Source organism: Protopterus annectens, chromosome 13.part0, assembly GCF_019279795.1.
Source record: "Protopterus annectens isolate FY-2018-M chromosome 13.part0, PAN1.0, whole genome shotgun sequence".
Lineage (NCBI taxonomy): Eukaryota > Metazoa > Chordata > Ceratodontiformes > Protopteridae > Protopterus > Protopterus annectens.
Genome location: NC_056747.1, coordinates 500,866,475 through 500,886,240, shown reverse-complemented (window position 1 = coordinate 500,886,240; position 19,766 = coordinate 500,866,475). Strand labels below are relative to the sequence as shown.

At 39.9% G+C, this 19,766-nt stretch overlaps 1 protein-coding gene across 1 annotated transcript in view; it reads left to right on the top strand.

The window, feature by feature from the left end:
• Positions 1–19,766, top strand: part of LOC122787923 (dynein beta chain, flagellar outer arm-like) — a 5,188,001-nt gene that overhangs the window by 3,369,212 nt on the left and 1,799,023 nt on the right. The window contains exon 69 of the mRNA XM_044054850.1: positions 9,548–9,706. Within this exon, the coding sequence (XP_043910785.1) occupies positions 9,548–9,706 (159 nt within the window). The remainder of the gene's footprint in view (positions 1–9,547; positions 9,707–19,766) is intronic.

Genomic DNA, 19,766 nt, shown 5'->3' with positions numbered 1-19,766 from the left:
TATATATATATATATATACATATATTCCAATCCATGTTAAAACCACACAAATGTTGTCACAGGAAAAAGTGTAGTATAATGCTTTTGTCCCTGTAAAAGTAAGAAACTTAATTAGACGTATTTAATCAAGCTTAATACAAAGTTTTAAATAAATGAATAAAATGCTAAGTACAATTCACCCATAATGTTATAGTCCTTTGCAATAAATCTTAATGGTATATCTGCACTAAAAAGAATATGTACATGAAGGACAATAGTTTGAATCAACAAGTCTTAATACCTATATCAAAAAAGGCATTATTATTTCAACAGCTGTATATAAAAGATAAAAAATAAGATGAAAAAATCTAACAAATGTCAACATGTGTAGAGTAATATAAGTATAGTGTATGTTTACAATAATCAGAAATGAAGTATGTATCAAAATCACAGTGCCTCTGTAAAGTAGAGCCACTGAAGTGATCCGCGGGGTGAATTTCTGTTTCTCATCCACTCATCAAGATACCCGAGGGACAGCGAGGTGCTCTGCCTGACATGTATGGGAAGTCTGTTCCATAGCATGGGCAGTCTCTGGGTTATGAACCTGGCCCTCCAGCTTGTTCTGTTGATTGTGATAATGAGGCTGAGGTCTCTGGAGCATGTGGTGTGGAGGGATTGAGATTTCTTTAGATGTGGCATTTCTAACAGAGCTGGGTCAGACAAGGCTTTGTAAGTCAAGCAGAGATCGCCTCTAATTAGGTGGTATGGTACAGAGAATAGTTGGAGTTTTTTGTGTCTGTCCATATAGGACACGTGTTTAAGGCCTAGGATCCTCTTTGTGAGGTACCTTTGTGGCGCCTCCAGTTGTTGCAGGTGTCTAGTGAGGTACATGCTAAATGGAGTATTGTACTCGGTGATTGGCCTAATGAGGGAAGAGTAGAGGGAAGAGTAGAGGGAGACAGTGGCCTCTTTCTTCCTGGATGCAAAATGCTTAGTAATGAGATGTGCCACATAGAAGGACTTTCTGACCACAGTGGCAATGTGGTGATCAAAAGAGAGGTTGCGGTCAACCTGTGTTCCCAGATCTCTTATAACGCCTTCTGTGTTCAGTGGACTACCATCAATGTGGTAATTCATGGGAACTGGGTTTTTCCCAAAGGGGATGATGACACAATTTTTAGCATTGAGCTTAAGGCCATGGTTGTGACACTAGTCATTGGTCTCAGTGAGGCCATTCTGTAGGATGTCAACATCACTTGGGGAGTTAATAATAGGTCCCAACTTGCAATCATCTGTGAACTTTGTCAGCCAGAGTCCCTTTGTGTTGGCCTGGACTTCAAAGAAGTAGATACCAAACAGGAGAGAACCCAGGACCAAACCCTGTGGGACTCTACTTGTGACTAGTCGGCAGTCTGACTTGGAGTCAGCTACTTTCACACTGTGGGTTCTATCTATGAGCCAGTTTGCAATGCACCTAGTGATATAGGGGTTGATTCCAAGCTTAGTGAGTTTTTCTATGATTCCTGAGTGGGGAATGGTATCAAGGCTTGGCCAGATCAAAGTAGGCTGTATGGAACCACCTTGCTTTCATCCACAGCTCTGTTGACTGACTCAAAGAAGTCGACCAAGTTAAGCAGGCATGAGCTACCCTTCACAAAACCAAACTGTGTGGGATCCAGAGTTTGGAGATTCCCTATATCCTTGTTTATGAGGTCCATGATAATGCATTCCATAGCTTTGCATATCAGACTTATTAGGCTAATGGAGCAATAGTAGCAGTGCACCATTCGGTAGGGACAAAGCCTGAGGTGAGGCTGTGATTGAACAGGGCACGCAGGTGAGGTGCCAGTTCACTCTGCAGTTCATGTAGAACACAACTGGGGATATTGTCAGGTCCCATAGAAGCTGTATTCTTGGCCATGGACAGTGCTGTGCAGCAGTAATACTGGGTGCCTGGCAATCTACTGGAATTTTGATTGGTCCTTGGGGGGGGAGGGGTAAAGTTGGCACTGAAACTGTCAAACAGTATACTGGTAATATCTGTTGGCTTGGTATAGGAGGTACCATTATGCTGTAGCTCAGAGCAAATCTGGGTATTGCCATGGAGATTCTTTATGTAATTATAGAAGGCCTTGTGGTTGTCTTTATTATCTTCTGCAATTCTGTTTTCAGAGCTTGATTTAGAGGATTTGATGAGGGATCTCCACTTTATGTTGAGGCTGATGAGGGAGGTTTTCCATTCTTGAGACTTCACCTTATTCCACATCAGTTTCCTCCTTCTTTTGTAGTGTTTGTTTATGGCAGAGGACCACCAGATTAGCTCCCTTTTTTGGAGGAGAGCATCTTGGTTCTATTGGGTATGGTGAGATCCATGCATTTGTGTACGTGTTCGTACACTGTATTGGTGTATATTTCTGCGGTCACGCAACTATTCTCTATTTGCATGGGTGTCGTGAAAGTTAGCCATCTCTGTTTTTAGAAGCCCAAAGTTAGCTTTAGAGAAGTTTTTCATAGTGGTTACCTTCCTTTGCAGGTGGGGATGGGTGGGAGAGATGTGGATTTCCAAGGTGATTAGTTTGTGGTTGGATCTAACCAGGGAGGAGCTGACTATTTGTGTAGAGCAACAGTCGCCCATGTTAGTAATGACTGGGCCAAGGATATTGCTACCGCTAGTGGGGGTAAGAACGAGCTGGTCCAGGGCATTGGAATTAATTAACTCCAGGAAACGTTGAGCAAGTGGATTGGTACATGAATAGTTTACCCAGTTAATGGAGGGGTAGTTGAAGTCACCTAGTAAGAGAGTGTTAGGTTGGACCCTAATATTCTCCAGGGTGCTTAGGAACATGGATTGCAACATGGTTGGGGACCTGTAGCAGGTTATGGCCTGTTGATACATCTGTTAGTATTATGAAGCCTAACAAATGTGATGCTGAGGTGATTTTCAATTCTGTTAATTATTCAAGTGAAATGTTCAGCATTTTAAATTATGCTAATACCTATGAACAGGTTTCTGTGAATGAAATTAATAGGGACAAGAAGAAGATAGACATGGTTTTACACAATCTTTTATTACAAGGTTTTATCATGCAAGAAGTTTACAACTTCTTAAATAATGAGAACCTTAGCATCCCAACCATTGTTGGTATACCAAAAATGTATAAATATATTCCTAAGTCCGCTTTTAGACCCATTATTGCAGCCGCAAGTTCAAAAACCTACCCCGTTGTTGTATATATAGATAGGAGACTCAAACCATTCTTTTTTCTATAAAGATTCAACTTTTGAAAGACTCCTGGGATATTTTGAAAGAATATAAAGTAAATTCTTTGAGGCCAATTCTAGTTTTGTGACTATCCATGTAATCAGTTTATATTCATATATTCCCCAGGAAGAGGATCTCACTTTGTTTCATGAAGCCATAGTTAAATGCATTTTTTTTTTTTTGCTTTGACTGACATTAACCTTTTAGTGGAATTGATAGAGATAGTTTAGAGCAACAGCTTTATTTATGTTGAAGGTGAGTTTGCTGACAAACCAGGAGCAATAGGCACAGTTTGCAACTCTATCTGCTCCAACTTGGTTTCATGGGCTTGGGAGAGAAAATTTGTTTCCAAGTCAAGTTTTGCTTCTAGCTGGGATATTTACTTACATTACCTGGATGATATTTTTATTATATGGAATAACAGTGAAATGGATTTACCAGTTTGTTAGCCATTTACAATGTTCAACTAACTTTCTTATGTTTACATGTTCCCGTGTTATTGGGAGAGTTAACTTCTTAAACTTTCCCATCTCTAAGGATGATGGTGGATTTAAAGCTAATGTTTATAGAAGACCCACTTTCTCCAATAACTATTTTGCTTTTGAAAGTGGTCACCCATTCTCACTGAAGAAAAATATAATTAAAGGGCAATTTGTGAGGACAGCTAGAATGGCCTTTCGTAAAGTTTCATTTATTTTGTAAAACATGTTTTTTGATAGAGGTTACCCTAGGAAGATGGTCAAGCATATCAGTAAAGAGGAGTTTGATAGATGGGGGAGACATATAAGCCACTTTTAGGTGCATGTTTAATTTTTGATAATAATTTAAAACTCCAAAATTTTAGTGTTGGTTCGGACACTTTTAAAAGTGCCATGGTGTTGCAATGTAGTTCTGACATACAACATATTAAAAGCATAATTCGGAATAACTGAAATATATTTAAAATTATTAATGGTGTTTTAAAATTCTGTGTTTGTGTATAAAGCATCAAAGAATTAAAAAAAATGAGGCATCCAAGAATGGTATGATACTTGGGGACAAGAGAAGGAAAACAACAACTAAGTACGTGGGTGGTAGTCAGTGAACAAAATGGCCAGCACTCAAAGTCAGCATCCAATATTTTATTATGAAAAAACAGACAGTAATTACACTGAAGAAGGCATATGTTTGCAGCAAGCAGTCTGTTTTTCCATTATAAAATATTGGATGCTGACTTTGAGTGCTGGCCATTTTCTTTATTGAATTAGGTGCTTTTTGGCCTTTGCACCTTGTTGCATTTGCATGGGGTATGGCCTTTTGTAATACGTTTGTAGTCAATGCCGATATATTTGTACTGGTAATGATTTATTGTTGGGTAACATAGCACAATCCAAAGTAACCTTAAAACAAGGGCATTGTAACACAAAGGAGGTGATTTACATTGCTATGTGCCATACCTGCCATGCTTTCTGTATTGGGAAGACTGAATGTATCTTTAGAAAAAGAGTATATGAACATAATGACGATGTAGAAAAGAAAAACATGAATAATGCTTTTATAAGTTCTCTGTTGTCTGCCTGTGTTTCATTATATTTAATTTTGCTATTTTGGAAAAGCTACCAGCAGATCCAATGGGAAGTTAGCTTGGAATATATAGAACTTGTATAGTAACTCCAGAATTAAATGATAACACTTTTGTTATGGTAGTTTTGAAACTATGGACAGCAAAACTGTGATTTTGTGGTACTTCATTTTTGATTATTGTAAACATACACTATATTTACTGTACACATTTTTTAGACATTTTTAGATTTTTACCTTATTTGCTATTGTTTATATTCAACTATTTTAACGCTGATGCCTTTTTATGACATTAGTATTGACTTCTTGATTCAAACTGTTGTTTTTCATGTACATATTCTTTTTAGTGTGGCTACACCATTAACATTTATATGAAAAGACTATGGCATTATGGATGAATTTTACTCAGCATTTTAGTATTGGTATATTGAGCTTGTGATGTTTTGGGAATTAGAGGTTTTAGTTATGATTAATCACACATTGATTAAATGGCATGCAATTAATCCTAGTAAGTTTGTTGAAGCTGATACTGTCTTGTTTGTGTGGAACCATCTGTGATTGCAAGTTATTTGTCTAGGGCATTTATTATGTGGTCGTCTAGACAGAGAACTAAAATATCTACAGTTCAGTTTATTTCTGTATGCTTCCTATTTAAATGCGTTGCCTTTTGTTTGTCTTCTCAATGTGTGCCAATTAAGTACATTTTACCCTGTATACATAGTAGTTTCTTTATTATTTGAGGAAAGTTAATTTATTTGCCTTTAAGCTCTTGTGGCTGACATCTATTTATTCTAAGTATATTTATGGAGCATTGTTTATCTGGCATGAGGGTAATCATTATTTACACTGTTGGGTAGCAATCTGCAGGGCCCACACCTTCTGTAAGAGTGATTAGGTGTACTACCAATGAAAGAGATCCTAATTGGCATATTTTATGTTTCCTTGTTTTTAGAGCAACTGGTAACTGGATGTCTCAAGCTTTTTCAGGGTTGTAGCAGTGCTATCATGCCAAGAAAAGACTATAGGGAATTCAGAAGCTTTTCTGTTTAAAACACACACACACACACACACACACACACACACACACACACACACACACACACACACACACACACACACACACACACACACACACACACTTATATAATGTGTCCTTTCCCTAGTCCCCCAGTGTCCATTACATCATCATCAACATCACCCTGTTCCTGGAAAAACAAGATATTTTACTTGTTGTGGTGACTATAGCTAATATACATTCACATCTGCTTTCTATGAATCCTGAATTCCTCTGGATGTCTTAATAATTATAGCCATTACATTTTGCTGGTCTTTCATCTTTGTTTGCTAGCTTTCCCTGGGAATTGTGTATGTGTGCATATGTATGTATATGTTTGCACTTGTGTATGTGCCTGTGTATATATGTATGCGACTGTGTGTGTGTGTGTGTGTGTGTGTGTGTGTGTGCGTGTGTAAATAATACATTGTGTGCAAGGTAGTTACCTTAGATGAAGGAGCACTGGAAGACACTGATTCAGAAAGACAGTGGTAAGACAGGTGCCTGTGACTGCCGAACTAAGGACTTAGATCTTTAAGTGGCCAGTGTGCAGTTCAATTTGGAAATGGAGGTTGAATGCTTATACCCAGATCAGCAGTTCATTTCCCTTTATGCTCTTGGAGCTAGGATGCACTCTGAGACTAATTACTGAAATAGACTTCTGTACTCTGTCTTGCAATTTCTACACCCATAGCTGGCAGAAGTATGATTCAAACCCTATTGGTGCTAGTACAGTGTCACATTTTATCTAGTACACATCACATTCTATTTGTTACAGCTCAACTTTCACATTTAGTGGCAGTGGTGCAACTCTTCCATATTATTTATAATTTTTGTAGTTCTTAGGCGAAGAAAGTTATATTCTTTAGTTACAATTCCATATACTTTTCTATATAATTCAGAGAAAAGGCCAAAAGTTATCACCTTTTTGAATTCCACTGAAATATGCAAATATATATTACAGATATACATTACATGGTAATGAGTAACCAGTTCTCACATATTTGACTGCCACTGTAGAAAAATCTCATATTGCAGATTAAATCACATATTTTAGTTTCCATGCTGCATATTATATAAGGCTTAAGCGTAGCTCACACATCTGCTACACTCTGACTCATCACACTTTTAGGTAAGGGTTATGCAGCTATTTCTAATTTACTTCAAAACATTTATTATATCTAGAGGAATATTGTGCTAGACAAAATGTTAGCAAAACTGACATTACAACCATTGAAGCACAAGTACTTCTGAAACACGATTATTCACTCAACTTCTTTTGTCTTTATACAACCCGTATTTTAAATTCACTATAAAGGGTACAGGGAAAATCAACCAACCTGGTATCCACAAATATTGTGACTACAACCCTGAAACTTCTGCAGTCACTTAAAAAGTGGTTTATAGTTTCTGCATCTCATCATGACCAGTTAATACACAGAACCACTTTAGTGTATATTTGCACCTGGCATTTCCCTAGCGTTGTACTGTGTCATGAGAAACAGCCATAAAAACTCATACACCTAGATTTCTGTAAGTCCATCCATTCATCCGACATGAGAGTGATCACTTATCTTTCATGCAGTCTGGCAAAGGGGATAGTACTTAGCCGATATAAAATAACTATGTCATATAACAATTGCCAATGTTCACTTTATCCAGTACCAGGTCAGAAGGATAAAAGACACAAAAATCTCCCTTTGGCCACTGTGATTATTTGCAATGATCCAACTATAATGAATGTCACCTCATCACTTTTTCACCAGGCTGCGAGTCTGTGAATTATATGAATGGGCCCATGTTTATGAACCACCTTACTTGGGTTTGATTAGTAACCGTGGCACTGGAGGGTCCAGATGAGCACAGAGGGGAATGAAAAGACAATGCCCTCTTGTCTGTCTCAATGTGAAGGTTGTGGAGGATGTTGCAGTATACATCTGTCTCTAATGTGTTGTCATTAGAAATCAGAGGCCTAATGGAAGCTGTCTGCTCAAAGAAGGGTTGGGGTTGTCTGAGGGACTGTGGGTTAAAAAATGACAACTACCTCTCCCACTGTAGCAACTGCATGCCATCCACTGGAGAACTTATTTCACAGTCAAGGCAGTTAGCAAAGGCTTAAAATGTTTCCTGATAGCTATCTATTTGATGGCTGCACCAAAATTGTCTGTTGTCTACCTAAGGATCAGATGTGCAGAGTCATTCACATTAATTGTGAGATCCACCCCCCCAGAGTATTCTTTTCTTTTTCAATTGATGGTCCAACTGCAGCCACCCAGAACTACTGCATGGTAGTTTGAAAGAAAGCTGTGCCTGTAGCAATTTGATTTGTTATTCACTGTAAGCAGAATAACCAAGTAGTCTGAAAAGTGTAGTATGCCACATTTCTGAATGTTGTTGTTGTATCTTTCGGCTTTTCCCAGTTAGGTGTCGCCACAGCTCAACTCCGGTCTGCTAATGATTGGCAGTAGATTTTTACGTACCGACTTGCCAGGCCGGACGCACAACCTTCAACGAAGGTATGCCCATTCACGCATATCTCCACACAGAAGATGCTTTAGCTGAGAATCGAACAGGACAATGTCTTACTGTGAGGCGACAACGCTACCACAGCACCACCACCGAAGCAGAGAAAAAAAACCTTGACTGTATTTATTATGGTTTCTTTTTAATAAAACAAGAAAAACAAACATAACATCTGTAAGGGAAAATTATTGTGAGCCAAGGTGCCATCTGGGCCATGGTCAGGACTTTTATTTTTTTCTGTGATACAGATCCAACATGCTAGTTGCCTTTTTCTTCTTTGTTTTGCTGCTCTGAAGTAGATAATACATATGCCTACAAATCCTAGTACCATTTCCTCTTCTTTTATTGTAGTGTAATAAAAATAATCTCATTGGTGAAATACATAACTGCATTATTATTATTATTCAGCACTCTCATTTAGGAAGTTGAATTTCCAGTGCTGTGTTAGTTTTATTATTCAAATTGATATACTCTCATCTTTACCAGGGGCCTTTAAAATAAAAAATGTGGCAGTATTTTATTGTTTCATACAGGTCAAGATGCGAAGCGTGGATGCACATACTTCTTTTATAATGGAATACACTCAGATTTACTTTCTGAATCTTTGAATAAACAATAACTGTATAAGAATGAAACTATATGCAGTGCTTAAATAATAAATGTTTAGAAGACAGAGCTGTCTTCTGTTGGAATAGCTGAAAGTGGGTATCATAAGAGGTACAGGGCTTCAGTGGTTTTCAGCAGGGGATGATATCAAATTAAATTAAACACAATTCCTGAGAAGTGATCATACTGTCAGTTGTGTGTTTATTCCTTACATAGTATGTTGCACTCCCTTCTTCATATATCTGTGACTCCATAGATTAAGACTAGACTCACTAGTGTTGATATTTATGAATACAGTGAGGATAGTTAAAGTGTACCAGAAGCTGTAAGCATTTAAGACATCTGTACATTTTTCCATCAGCTTATTCTCAGTTTTAATTCTTCTGATTAACCACTGAAAGCTTATAAGCTAAGGGGAAACAACAACTTTGTTTGAGGATCTAGAAAAATTCTACATCTGTTTTGTATTGTTAATGTGCCTTTCTTTCATTATATTTGTACTTATATTGGTATCTGTCAGAATGTATCATACAAGTTGACATGTATGTTTTGTTTGATTACAGTTGACAGAGCCTACACTACAGCTGCTAGAAGCAAACATTGGAAAGCATGTGTTTACTGTAGAAAATATGGAGGCGAAAGCTGGTCAGAATGTAGCTGCTGGAACCTTACTGAAATGGCTTCAAGGAGCTGTCCATTATTACAGAGTTATCTACTCAAAGGTACATGTTTGAAAAAAATTAAGAGCATCTAAAGAATAATTAGATTTCACGATGGTTAGAATAATTTATTTGCTTTGCAAGATAAATATATATCTTTTAACTTATTAAATCTAATTTATATTTACTCTTGTTATTTATCATACATTTTACCAGAATAGCCATGCATATTGCCATACATATAGCTTATTTACCCCATTTTCCTAAGGATAATTTAATGTGGTAAATTGTTTCTATGGAATACAGCATTTGTCAATTTGATGGCATCAGAAATACTGTATCACCAAAAAGCATGTCTGTTACAACTGCTGATGGAGTTTAATACAAGGATAATAGAATCGCCATATTTAAATTTTTAGCAAGAAGTTAAAGTGAAACAAAACTGCCCACCATTTTACTTATTAAAAGAGGTTGCTGTCAGTTATTGTATCTGCAGAAATCTCTTATGTGTACACTAAGCAGTCACTGCAACTGTAATATAAGTGCAGATATGTTGCTACTAATAAAAACATTAAATGTGTATTTCAGCAGCAGCAGCTAAGTTGAGCATTAGGCATTGTTCATAGGTTCATAGGGTCATACTAGGCTATCTGCCCTGGGGCAATTATAAGCCTAGCCCAATTCTGTATGGCTAATGCCACCCCTTGATTTGAGTATACTGTGCCCTTTTTAAGGTTTAGTTTACTGTGCCTCTGTCTAATAGTGACACGGGAGTAATCCCATTGTTTTTAATATTCTTCCATTGCCCTTTTCACTGTCTGCCATATTCAGACTTCATTTATCCATATGTGTTTCTCTCCTTATGGCTGTTGACCATCATCTTTCCCTTTCTTCCTAGTGACTGCAGTCAGTGGAACAGAACATTATCCAAGCAGTTGTTATGGCATTTTGCTTGCCCTAGCTTCCTGTTTCCCCTTAACTGCCTGGATGAGCGGTCTCCCACAGTGACACTCCCCACTAATGCATGTATGTGCATGAATGCCCTTCTTGGTGAGGCTCTGCTCTCACTGGACCTTGTTTTGCTTTTGATGCACACTTCAGTCTCTGTTACATGTCAGCATTGCAGTGGTCCAGATGGCTCCGCCCCGTGGATAAGCTAGTATCTGCTGCTCACTATCAGCCTCTCCTACTGGCTTTTGAAGCATCCAGCTCACTTGTCAGTCAAGGTCATCTGTGCTGAGTTGGTGACCATACAAAAACATAGTGTGATATCCCACAGTATGGGGTACTGTAATGTAACTGCAGTATAGTACTGTATGGGCAAGTGCAGTCCTGCAATGTATTGTATTATCACCTCACTGCAAGAGGCTTTCTGATTCAGTTTTCAGTTACAGAGTCTTATGCCTTGAGTCTGCATGCTATTCCTCTGCTTGTGTCAGTATTCTCTCAATACTCTTGTGTCCAACCAGTTTCCATTGACAAGTAGGAGATGGATTGGCAACTTTAAATTGACTGCAGGAGGTGTGCGTTTTGTATGTATGTGGAAGAAAGGGCTGACAATCTGATTTTATTCCCTGCTTGCCTAGTAAACTGTGGATGGTGGCTTCTGTTCATGGCATCATTATAGGATTCTGAAGGGAAATAGCATTAAACAGTGTAGTACATTGTTGTTTAACATGATAGTCATCTAGAGCACACACACAAGCACACACACACACACACACACACATACACACACACACACACACACACACACACACACATGCACACACACACACACACACACACACACACACACACACACACACACACACACACACACACACATGCCATATCCCCCAACCTCTGCACACAAAATCTGGACAAAGGTAAAAATGGTGGGGGAACAATGATCCAAAAATAGGGACAAATTTTAAATATTGCTCAAAAAAATTTAAAAAGTTGCTAGAATAACAGGTCTTGCATTAGCATGCATTTTCTGTAGGTTATGAAATCTGAAAGTCAAATGTCTATAATTTTTTAGTGATTTCAGTTCTCAGTGTTTTGCCAAAAACCCACAAACTTTATGAGGAACAGATAAAAAATATGAAGCAGAAATACTGACATTCTGTGAAAATCTGGACAGTTGAGAGGTATGATTCATGCACACACTGGGCAGGATTCACGAAGCCTCCGTGTAAGAGTTACAAGGCTTACACGGAGGCTGCAGTTAAACGGTGTGACGTCAGCATGTCATGCATATGCATGAGTACATGCTGAATCACACCTAAGGCTTACACGGTCCGTGGAAGACAGTAGGGGGTGTGTCCATAGGCCGAGCCCTGCAAACGGACACGCCCCCAGAAGAGTTAAACTCCCGAAAGTAAACCCCCATGACAGAGTCCGTGTAAATGTGAATAAACACAACACAACACATGCCCCCACAGACTATGAACATAAAATGTATAAATGAACATCTTATATATTTTTTTAAATTGTAAAGATGTTTGCCCGTGAGTGCGCTCGTTTGCGCGGGCGTGCCCGTAGCTTCGCCACAGTTAGCAGTCAGTGAAAAAACATATAAGAACTACATATGCAAAGTAAGCCAAGAAGCAATAGTGTAGCAGTAGAGACGTCGGCTGAAGAGCAGGCAGTCATGGTTTGAGCCCCCCCAACATCAATTTTAAGTTTTAGTGAAATAAGCACGAAACAAGTCCCTGACATATATGTACACATATAAAATTATATTTTATGTAAAATGTAATGAAATGGGCCATTTATTTTGAAGAAATGTGAGATAACAAAATAATAAAAAATGTCAGATGTGCCTATAGCTGAGCTACAGTTTAACAAGTTGAGTGCATCTGCCCGTAGGTGAGCAGTGGTTTAACAGGTGTAAAATGAGTGCCCGTAGGTGAGCAGTGGTTTAAAATGCTGAAACTGTGTGCCCGTAGCTGAGCTGAGCGTAATATGCGTACTGACAGCCAAATGACGCGTAAACCAGCGTAACCCATTTGCGCGGAGCTGCGCACCGCGCCAACAAGCTAACCGACGGGCAACGTTGAGCAAGCTGTAACAAAACTGCCTTTACACAGACACACCTCCTAGCCTGTGTAGACAGTCATAAAATATAAAAAGCAGTGGCCAGGTTCGAACCCAGGATACCATGCACCATAGTCAAGGTACTGAACCACTAAGCCATAACAGTTGCACTTAGAAATGCAGTAATAGCAAATATATAGGAATGAATAAAAAGAGGAGCATGACAAAGCAGGTTTTGTGAAGCTGATACAATTCCAAAATGGCCAATCACAGATAAGTGTGGGAAAAACGGCATATATAAGCCCCATAGGTGGGAATACACAGCATAACCGATTGTAGAACCAACTTGCAGCCAGAATGTCAGGTGTAGGTGAGGGTAGTTGCTTTTGAGCACAGAGGGGGGGCATTGAGGAGTCCAAATATATGGTTTGGCTCTTTGTCCACAATCATGAGGCCCAACTCATGCAGGGCCAGGTCCTGTGGGGAGCATATAGGGCTGAGGCGTGGGACTGGTTGGCTCATGATCTCACCAGTGCCACAGGGATACCAAGGACTGGTGAGCAGGTCCGTCACCACCATGCGGACCTGAAGAGACGGAAGCAGGACCAACTGAACCGTTGGATCCAGGAGGCCCGGCAAATGCCCAATGCCCCACTACTGAGTAAGTTACATGTAATTATTTATGTAAGAAATTAACCTAGCTGATATTATGGAGATGTGTATTCCAATATTACTTTATTTATATTACAGCTGCAGGTGTCCGTTCTACGAACCATAGAGCCTATAGCGATAGGCTGGCGCGGTTGCGCCACCAGGCAGGTCAGTAATCCTCTCCCTGTAACTGTAAATAAATATAAAAGTATGACAGTTAGCAAAAGAGTGCAGTGTAGTCACTAAGTAATAAAATGTGCAAGTAACAGTGTAAGAGGGTTTGCAAGCATTGCTTGATTACAAAAGTGTGATGCAGTCTGTAATCCAAACAGAAAAATGAAACAAGTCTGAAATAAAGTCTGAAATAAAGATGTCCCACCTGTAATATAATAGTACATAACCTGCAGCAGGCTGAAAAGTACAGCTGCAGAAGCTGAGTAAAACACATGTGTGAAATATATCCCTGTTGAAATACAGAAACATGACAGAAGTGAGACTGTTGGAAAGGATTGTTATAACTACAGGTAAAACATGTCAATAAAGCCTAGAATTAAGTACCATCCTGAATTGTAAAAATAAAACAAGTGAGAGAGTGCGAGAAAGAGTTATGAATCCACCAATAAAGTAGTAATAACTCCTGAATAAAGTATACTGCAGTCAGTACAGAATGAAATGAATGTGACAAGCAGAACCAAACAGTAAAATGTGTTGAAAATGTTACCGCAGCTGGAATGTGTATCCCAAAATCTGGATATGTTGCTGTCAGTCTGCAATATGCAGATAGTATAGTTGTCTGAAATACCAAACATCCACAGTTATCTATAGCTATATAAAGCAAATGTAGCAGGATGATGTAGCTGAACAGAGCCAGATATGAATGTGTATGAATAAAAATGAAAATGTACATTGATGTAGCAGTAACATTCCTATCACCAACTTGAAGTAGTTATCACATAGGAAACTGTAGGCAGAACTGTAGTGTGTATATATCTGCAGCTATTAGAAATGTACAGCATATGTATTGGTATTTGAAGTTGTTAATTAAATTTTCTTCACCCTACCCTATAACCACATATAATCCATTCCACGTGAAATTGGTATGTGCAATCACAATTAACACCCCTGTTGATGCATCTGCCCTGTTCATACATCCAAACCTGATGGCCTGTTGCCATCAATCAACCCTGCATGTTGTTGGACTGTGTAATGCTGTTCAAAATATGCATGTGTTATGCTCGCTGTTCAATGGTTTGAATATCTGGGTGTTTGGTTAATGGGAATACTAATGCATGCTGTTACAACTAATTGTGAATGGTATTATACGTTATTAACCCGAACTGTCATGACATAATGCAAAACATAGGACGACAGGGAAGGCAGGTTCCAGCGGACCCACCTCTCCCTCCTCAGCTGGCGAGTGCACGTGGCAGTAGTGCCCAGGCCGGACCCTCCTCCGGTGGCCCTGTGCCACCTGTGGGTGGAAGTGCTGCAGGGGATGGGGCTCGTCCCCCCTCTGCAAGTGTGGCCGGAGGAAAACATCCACTCACCCTCCGTAGTGTCCGGACTGTGGTGCGTAGGGAGATCCGGGAATCTGTTCTTGGGCCCCTACGCCAGCTTGAGGCACAGGTGGCACAACTAACGGGCGTGCCTGCTGCCCGGCCTACACAGCCCCAAGCACAGCCCCATCGTGGGCCTTGAAGGCACAGTGGCAACTGCCCATGGGTGGGGATATCAGTTCCACTGTTGCCATCTGTGGGCTCATGGCTCTAGATATCCAAACATCCGTCCCCGTCAATTGTGTAACCCCCCCACATGTGTCATACACCACCCCTGTATGCGTCTTGTTTGTCTTGTCTGTTAACCTACCTAACCTACCTCCCCAGCTATACCGACTTGCCGTACCTGACATACCACTCTCACCTGAAAAAAAAAAAAAAAAGGGCACTCTGTACCCACAAAAAAATTACGCCCCATACATAGCTGCCCATTTCGCACACATGTCTGCTGGACATGGAAACTGTCAATTACAATTGGCTGTACAACAAGTATTATTGTTGTCCTTACACCTCTCTCAGGGGTGGAAGGTCTCAAATGTCACACCAAATTACAAACGTATGCACAGCTGTTGATGAAGAAATGGGCAGCTATGGGCCTTACCTACATCCCTCCTGCAAAACCCGACCTTGTTTCCCTACTGTCTTACCCTCTTTGTGACCCCTTTTTCACCACTTTCCTGTCTCCCCATTTTCATTTCTTTCAAAGAAAATAGCGGGTGTCAGAGTAAGCACTTTTAAGCGGTTGTAAGCGGGTGTGCGCGGAGCTGAACGCCAGTGCGCATGCGTGAGCTCCACGCAAACCAGTGCTAACCCAGTTACAACTGCTTAAAAGTGCCTTAGTCACTCTGAATGACAAATCCTGTAGTCTGCTCAAAAGCAAAATAAAATCCCACTGTCAGTCCCGAACCCAGGACCTTGGAAACAGTAGTCTGCATGACTTACCACTAAGCCATGACTGTTATATAAGAACATTGTGCTACAATAAATATATCATGTAATAGTAGGAATGAATGTAAAGGGAATATAGGATGTGTAGTACACAAAGCATGTAATGTATATTTACTGTCAAATGTAGTAGATTTCTAGAATAGTAGTGTGTGAACAGAAACAGCCATGCTAGTTGGTAGCTAGTAGGTAATAATGTCACTGTAGCACCTTGCAAGCCATACACATACTCACAGCAGGATAATCACATCCGGACTAAGTAATAAAAAATGTGGAGCAAAGGGCCAAAAACAGGGACACATTCCAAATAATGCTACAACAAACTTAGACAGTTGAGAGAGCAACAGGTTCTGCATTTTGTTGGCTGTTTGGAAGGGTATGAAGTCTGAAACTGAAATGTTTGTCACTATAGTCTGACTTGAGCCCAGAGTGATTTGCCAGAAAAAGCTGTTTATGAGATATTGACCAAAATATGAGGCAAAAATGTGGACAACCTGCAAATATCTGTACACTTGAGAGGTCTGACACTGCCATATTTAAATAGTTAAGAGCCTAGACATAGCAACAGTGACTGAGTTACAGGGATGCCCCACAGACTCCCTGTGAAATGTACAAACAGTAGGCAGAAAGGTGTTACAACACATGCAATGGTGACTATGAAGTACTGAAAGTATGCACTACCTGCACGGCAGAAATAGTGTAGTAATACATATGCACAAGCTATCCTACAGTCACAACTGCAGAATACCATACAATTTAATGGGTGTACCCCACTGATATGTACCATTCCATGAGGCAGATAAAAGATGCACCTGAGAGTCTCTGGGGCCTGCTCAGCAGCATACTCAAATACCCTAATAGATGTCAAGGTCCACACCATGGCCAGACCACACTGCATGCAGTAACACCCTAGCAGATATAGCAAGCATTCCGAGGTGTGAATGTACATGGAAATTAGGAAAGCCACAGCAACACACTACAGTCAAGACACCTAGCAGGCATACAAGTAGTGAATGTAAAGGGCAAATATTGAAGCCATGACAACAGTTACCAGTTACACCACATGTCCCACAGGAAAGCACACACACCCACATTAACAGTAGTAGTAGTCTTAGGTGTCAGTGTATATACACACTTAGTACAGGAAACTGGAGAAATGAATGGAGAAATGTTAATCTACAACACACCCAGAAATATGAGAGAGAGATACTAACCTTTACACTCACAGAACAGTGTCCACAGCATACCAGCATGGTCCCTGCCCTTAAACTCTGAAAGGGCTACGCCTATCTCACATACCTTTTTATAGCACTGTCCTGGAATCACAGTGAGAACTGCAATCAGTACACAACTGGCTGCATGCAATTAGCAAATGCTGGCTAACAATTGGTGCAGAGGCCATCAGATGGACATATGCAGATACCTACAAAAGCATGCTGTACTCCCAGTCCACACATGCAAAACTTTCATTGCACCCTGTGGAGGTAGGGAGAGAGAGAGAGAGAGAGAGAGAGAGAGAGAGAGAGAAAAACATACACAAACAAAACCAGTCACCAAAACCCACTCAAAAGCTGACACCTGCCAACTGGAGCAGCAGAACACCAAACCAAATGGCAACGCAAGCAGTTGTGACAAACACAGGTAATGTAAAGTAATACTTTAAAAGTCTACATACTGTGAACCCTCCATATGTATCCTTGGTCTGTATCCATATGTATATGAAGATGTGCATAGGGCAGGGGACATACAGCAACTATCAGTGAAGGCTGTACATACATATGTATGTGAGGGCATCTATGTGCACATATCAATGTAGGTTGAATGTAGGTTGTAGTGCAATGTACAAAGTAAGTTTCACAGTTATGTATGTTTAGCAGTATGTTAGTGTGTGTATACAGTTTTGTAAACAAACATGTTGATATACCTATCTATCATATGGATACGTATGTATGTCAATATATGTATATATATATATATATATATATAATATGCATATATGTATACATACATAGAGAGGGATGTAGGAATACATTGACAGATGTAGATAGATAGAATATGTAGAAACATATATATGTAATACACACATACAGATATAGATATATGTAGATACATATACATAGACAGACAGATCTGACTATCTACAGATATGACTGTATATGACGATCTCATACTCCCCCTGTCCTACCCCCTCTGTCACTCTCACCCCTCTCTGTCACACCCTCCATATCTATAGCAATATATGTACATCAATATATATATGTGTATATGTATACAGACATATATATATATATATACATATATATACATATATATATATATATACAGATAGATACATCTATATACATATATATATATATATATATATATATATATATATATATATATATATATATATATATATATATATATATATATATATATATATATATATATAGAGAGAGAGAGAGAGAGATGTATATATATTCTGAGTGAGGCACATGTGTACAGATGTATTGCAACAGGTGCCTGGTGACAAAGGCATGGAGTGAACACCAGTGTCAAAACTGGAGTACCATACCCCATTTCAAATCACCTACACCAGTAACCACCAGATATGTGATTGGCTGCCCACCACTGCATGTGTCAGGGGTGAACAGGGTCATAAATGTGTACAATAGTCCCCCCAATGATAGTCACAGTGGCACACTATTCCTGGAATACCTGCACATGGTATGTGTCAGTAGACATGGTGTGTCAGCTACAGACATGTAGGTCAGTGTACCCCTCCACACCACACAATGGCTGCCATGGTATCTACCTCACGTGACAGCTACATATATGGAGAAGGACACAGTGACATGTACAACACTGTGACAATGCACTCAAACACATTACCAATGCATAGTGACTGACAACACCACAGAGTACACACATACTACCCACATAGAGGTTACCACTCCTGGATTTACATACTTAAGTCACACCCATGACAGATGTCCAACAACCATAGTAACACCTCACACCATCCACAACCTAAATGACTGCTGTGTGTCGTCCGTGACACTGCAGTAGAGAGCACATGGTGAAGGTACAGGTTCCTATCCACAGATAAGACATATCCTGCAATAAACCACACAGCATTAAGAAGCAAGACTCCCCATGAGTACATGTCACACATACCCCTGCTGAATGTTAGTTAGATAGGTAATATGCCATATGAGTCACCCTGTGTAACTGTTTGACAGGAGCAGGTACCATCACATTCCATGTGCCACAATGGTCAGGGTAGCAGAACAGTATGCTGTTGTAGTCCCAGGGGCAATAGCATATTGTATTGTATTGTAATGTATTGTATTGTGTTATATTGTATTGGTATGTAGAGGTGCCTCCTTCGTAGAGTGGAACCACTGCTGCTGTACGCCAGTGTACAGGTACATATCCTGTAGTCAGGCTAGTGTTACATAGCACTTCTATATGTGTGCTTAGCTCCTCTTGGAGTTCATGTAGCATGAAACCGGGGATACCATCAGGTCCCATTGATGCTGTGTTTTCTGCTTTTCTGAGGGCGGCTCTCACCTGGACATCTGAGATGACAGGGAGGTTACAGTCAGCTGGGATAAGTATGTCTTAGTTTGGGGGAGAGGGAGGGGGGAAACTTGCACTGAACCTGTCTGCCACAATGTTGCCAATATCTGTGGGTTCAGTGAATTATTTGTTGTTGTGTACTAACTATGAGCATATTGGAGGGTTTCTGACCAGGTTGCTAACATAACTGAAAAAGGCCTTATGGTTATCTGTAGTGTCCCCATTGATTCCCCTCTCAAAGTTGCCCATGGATGTTTGTATGAGAGAAAATAGCTCCTTACTAGTGCTGATCAGACATGCCTTCCCTTTATGGAATTATGCTCTGTGTTGCAGTAGCTTCCATCTTTTGTTATACAATCTGTCTATGGCTGGGGTCCACCAGACAG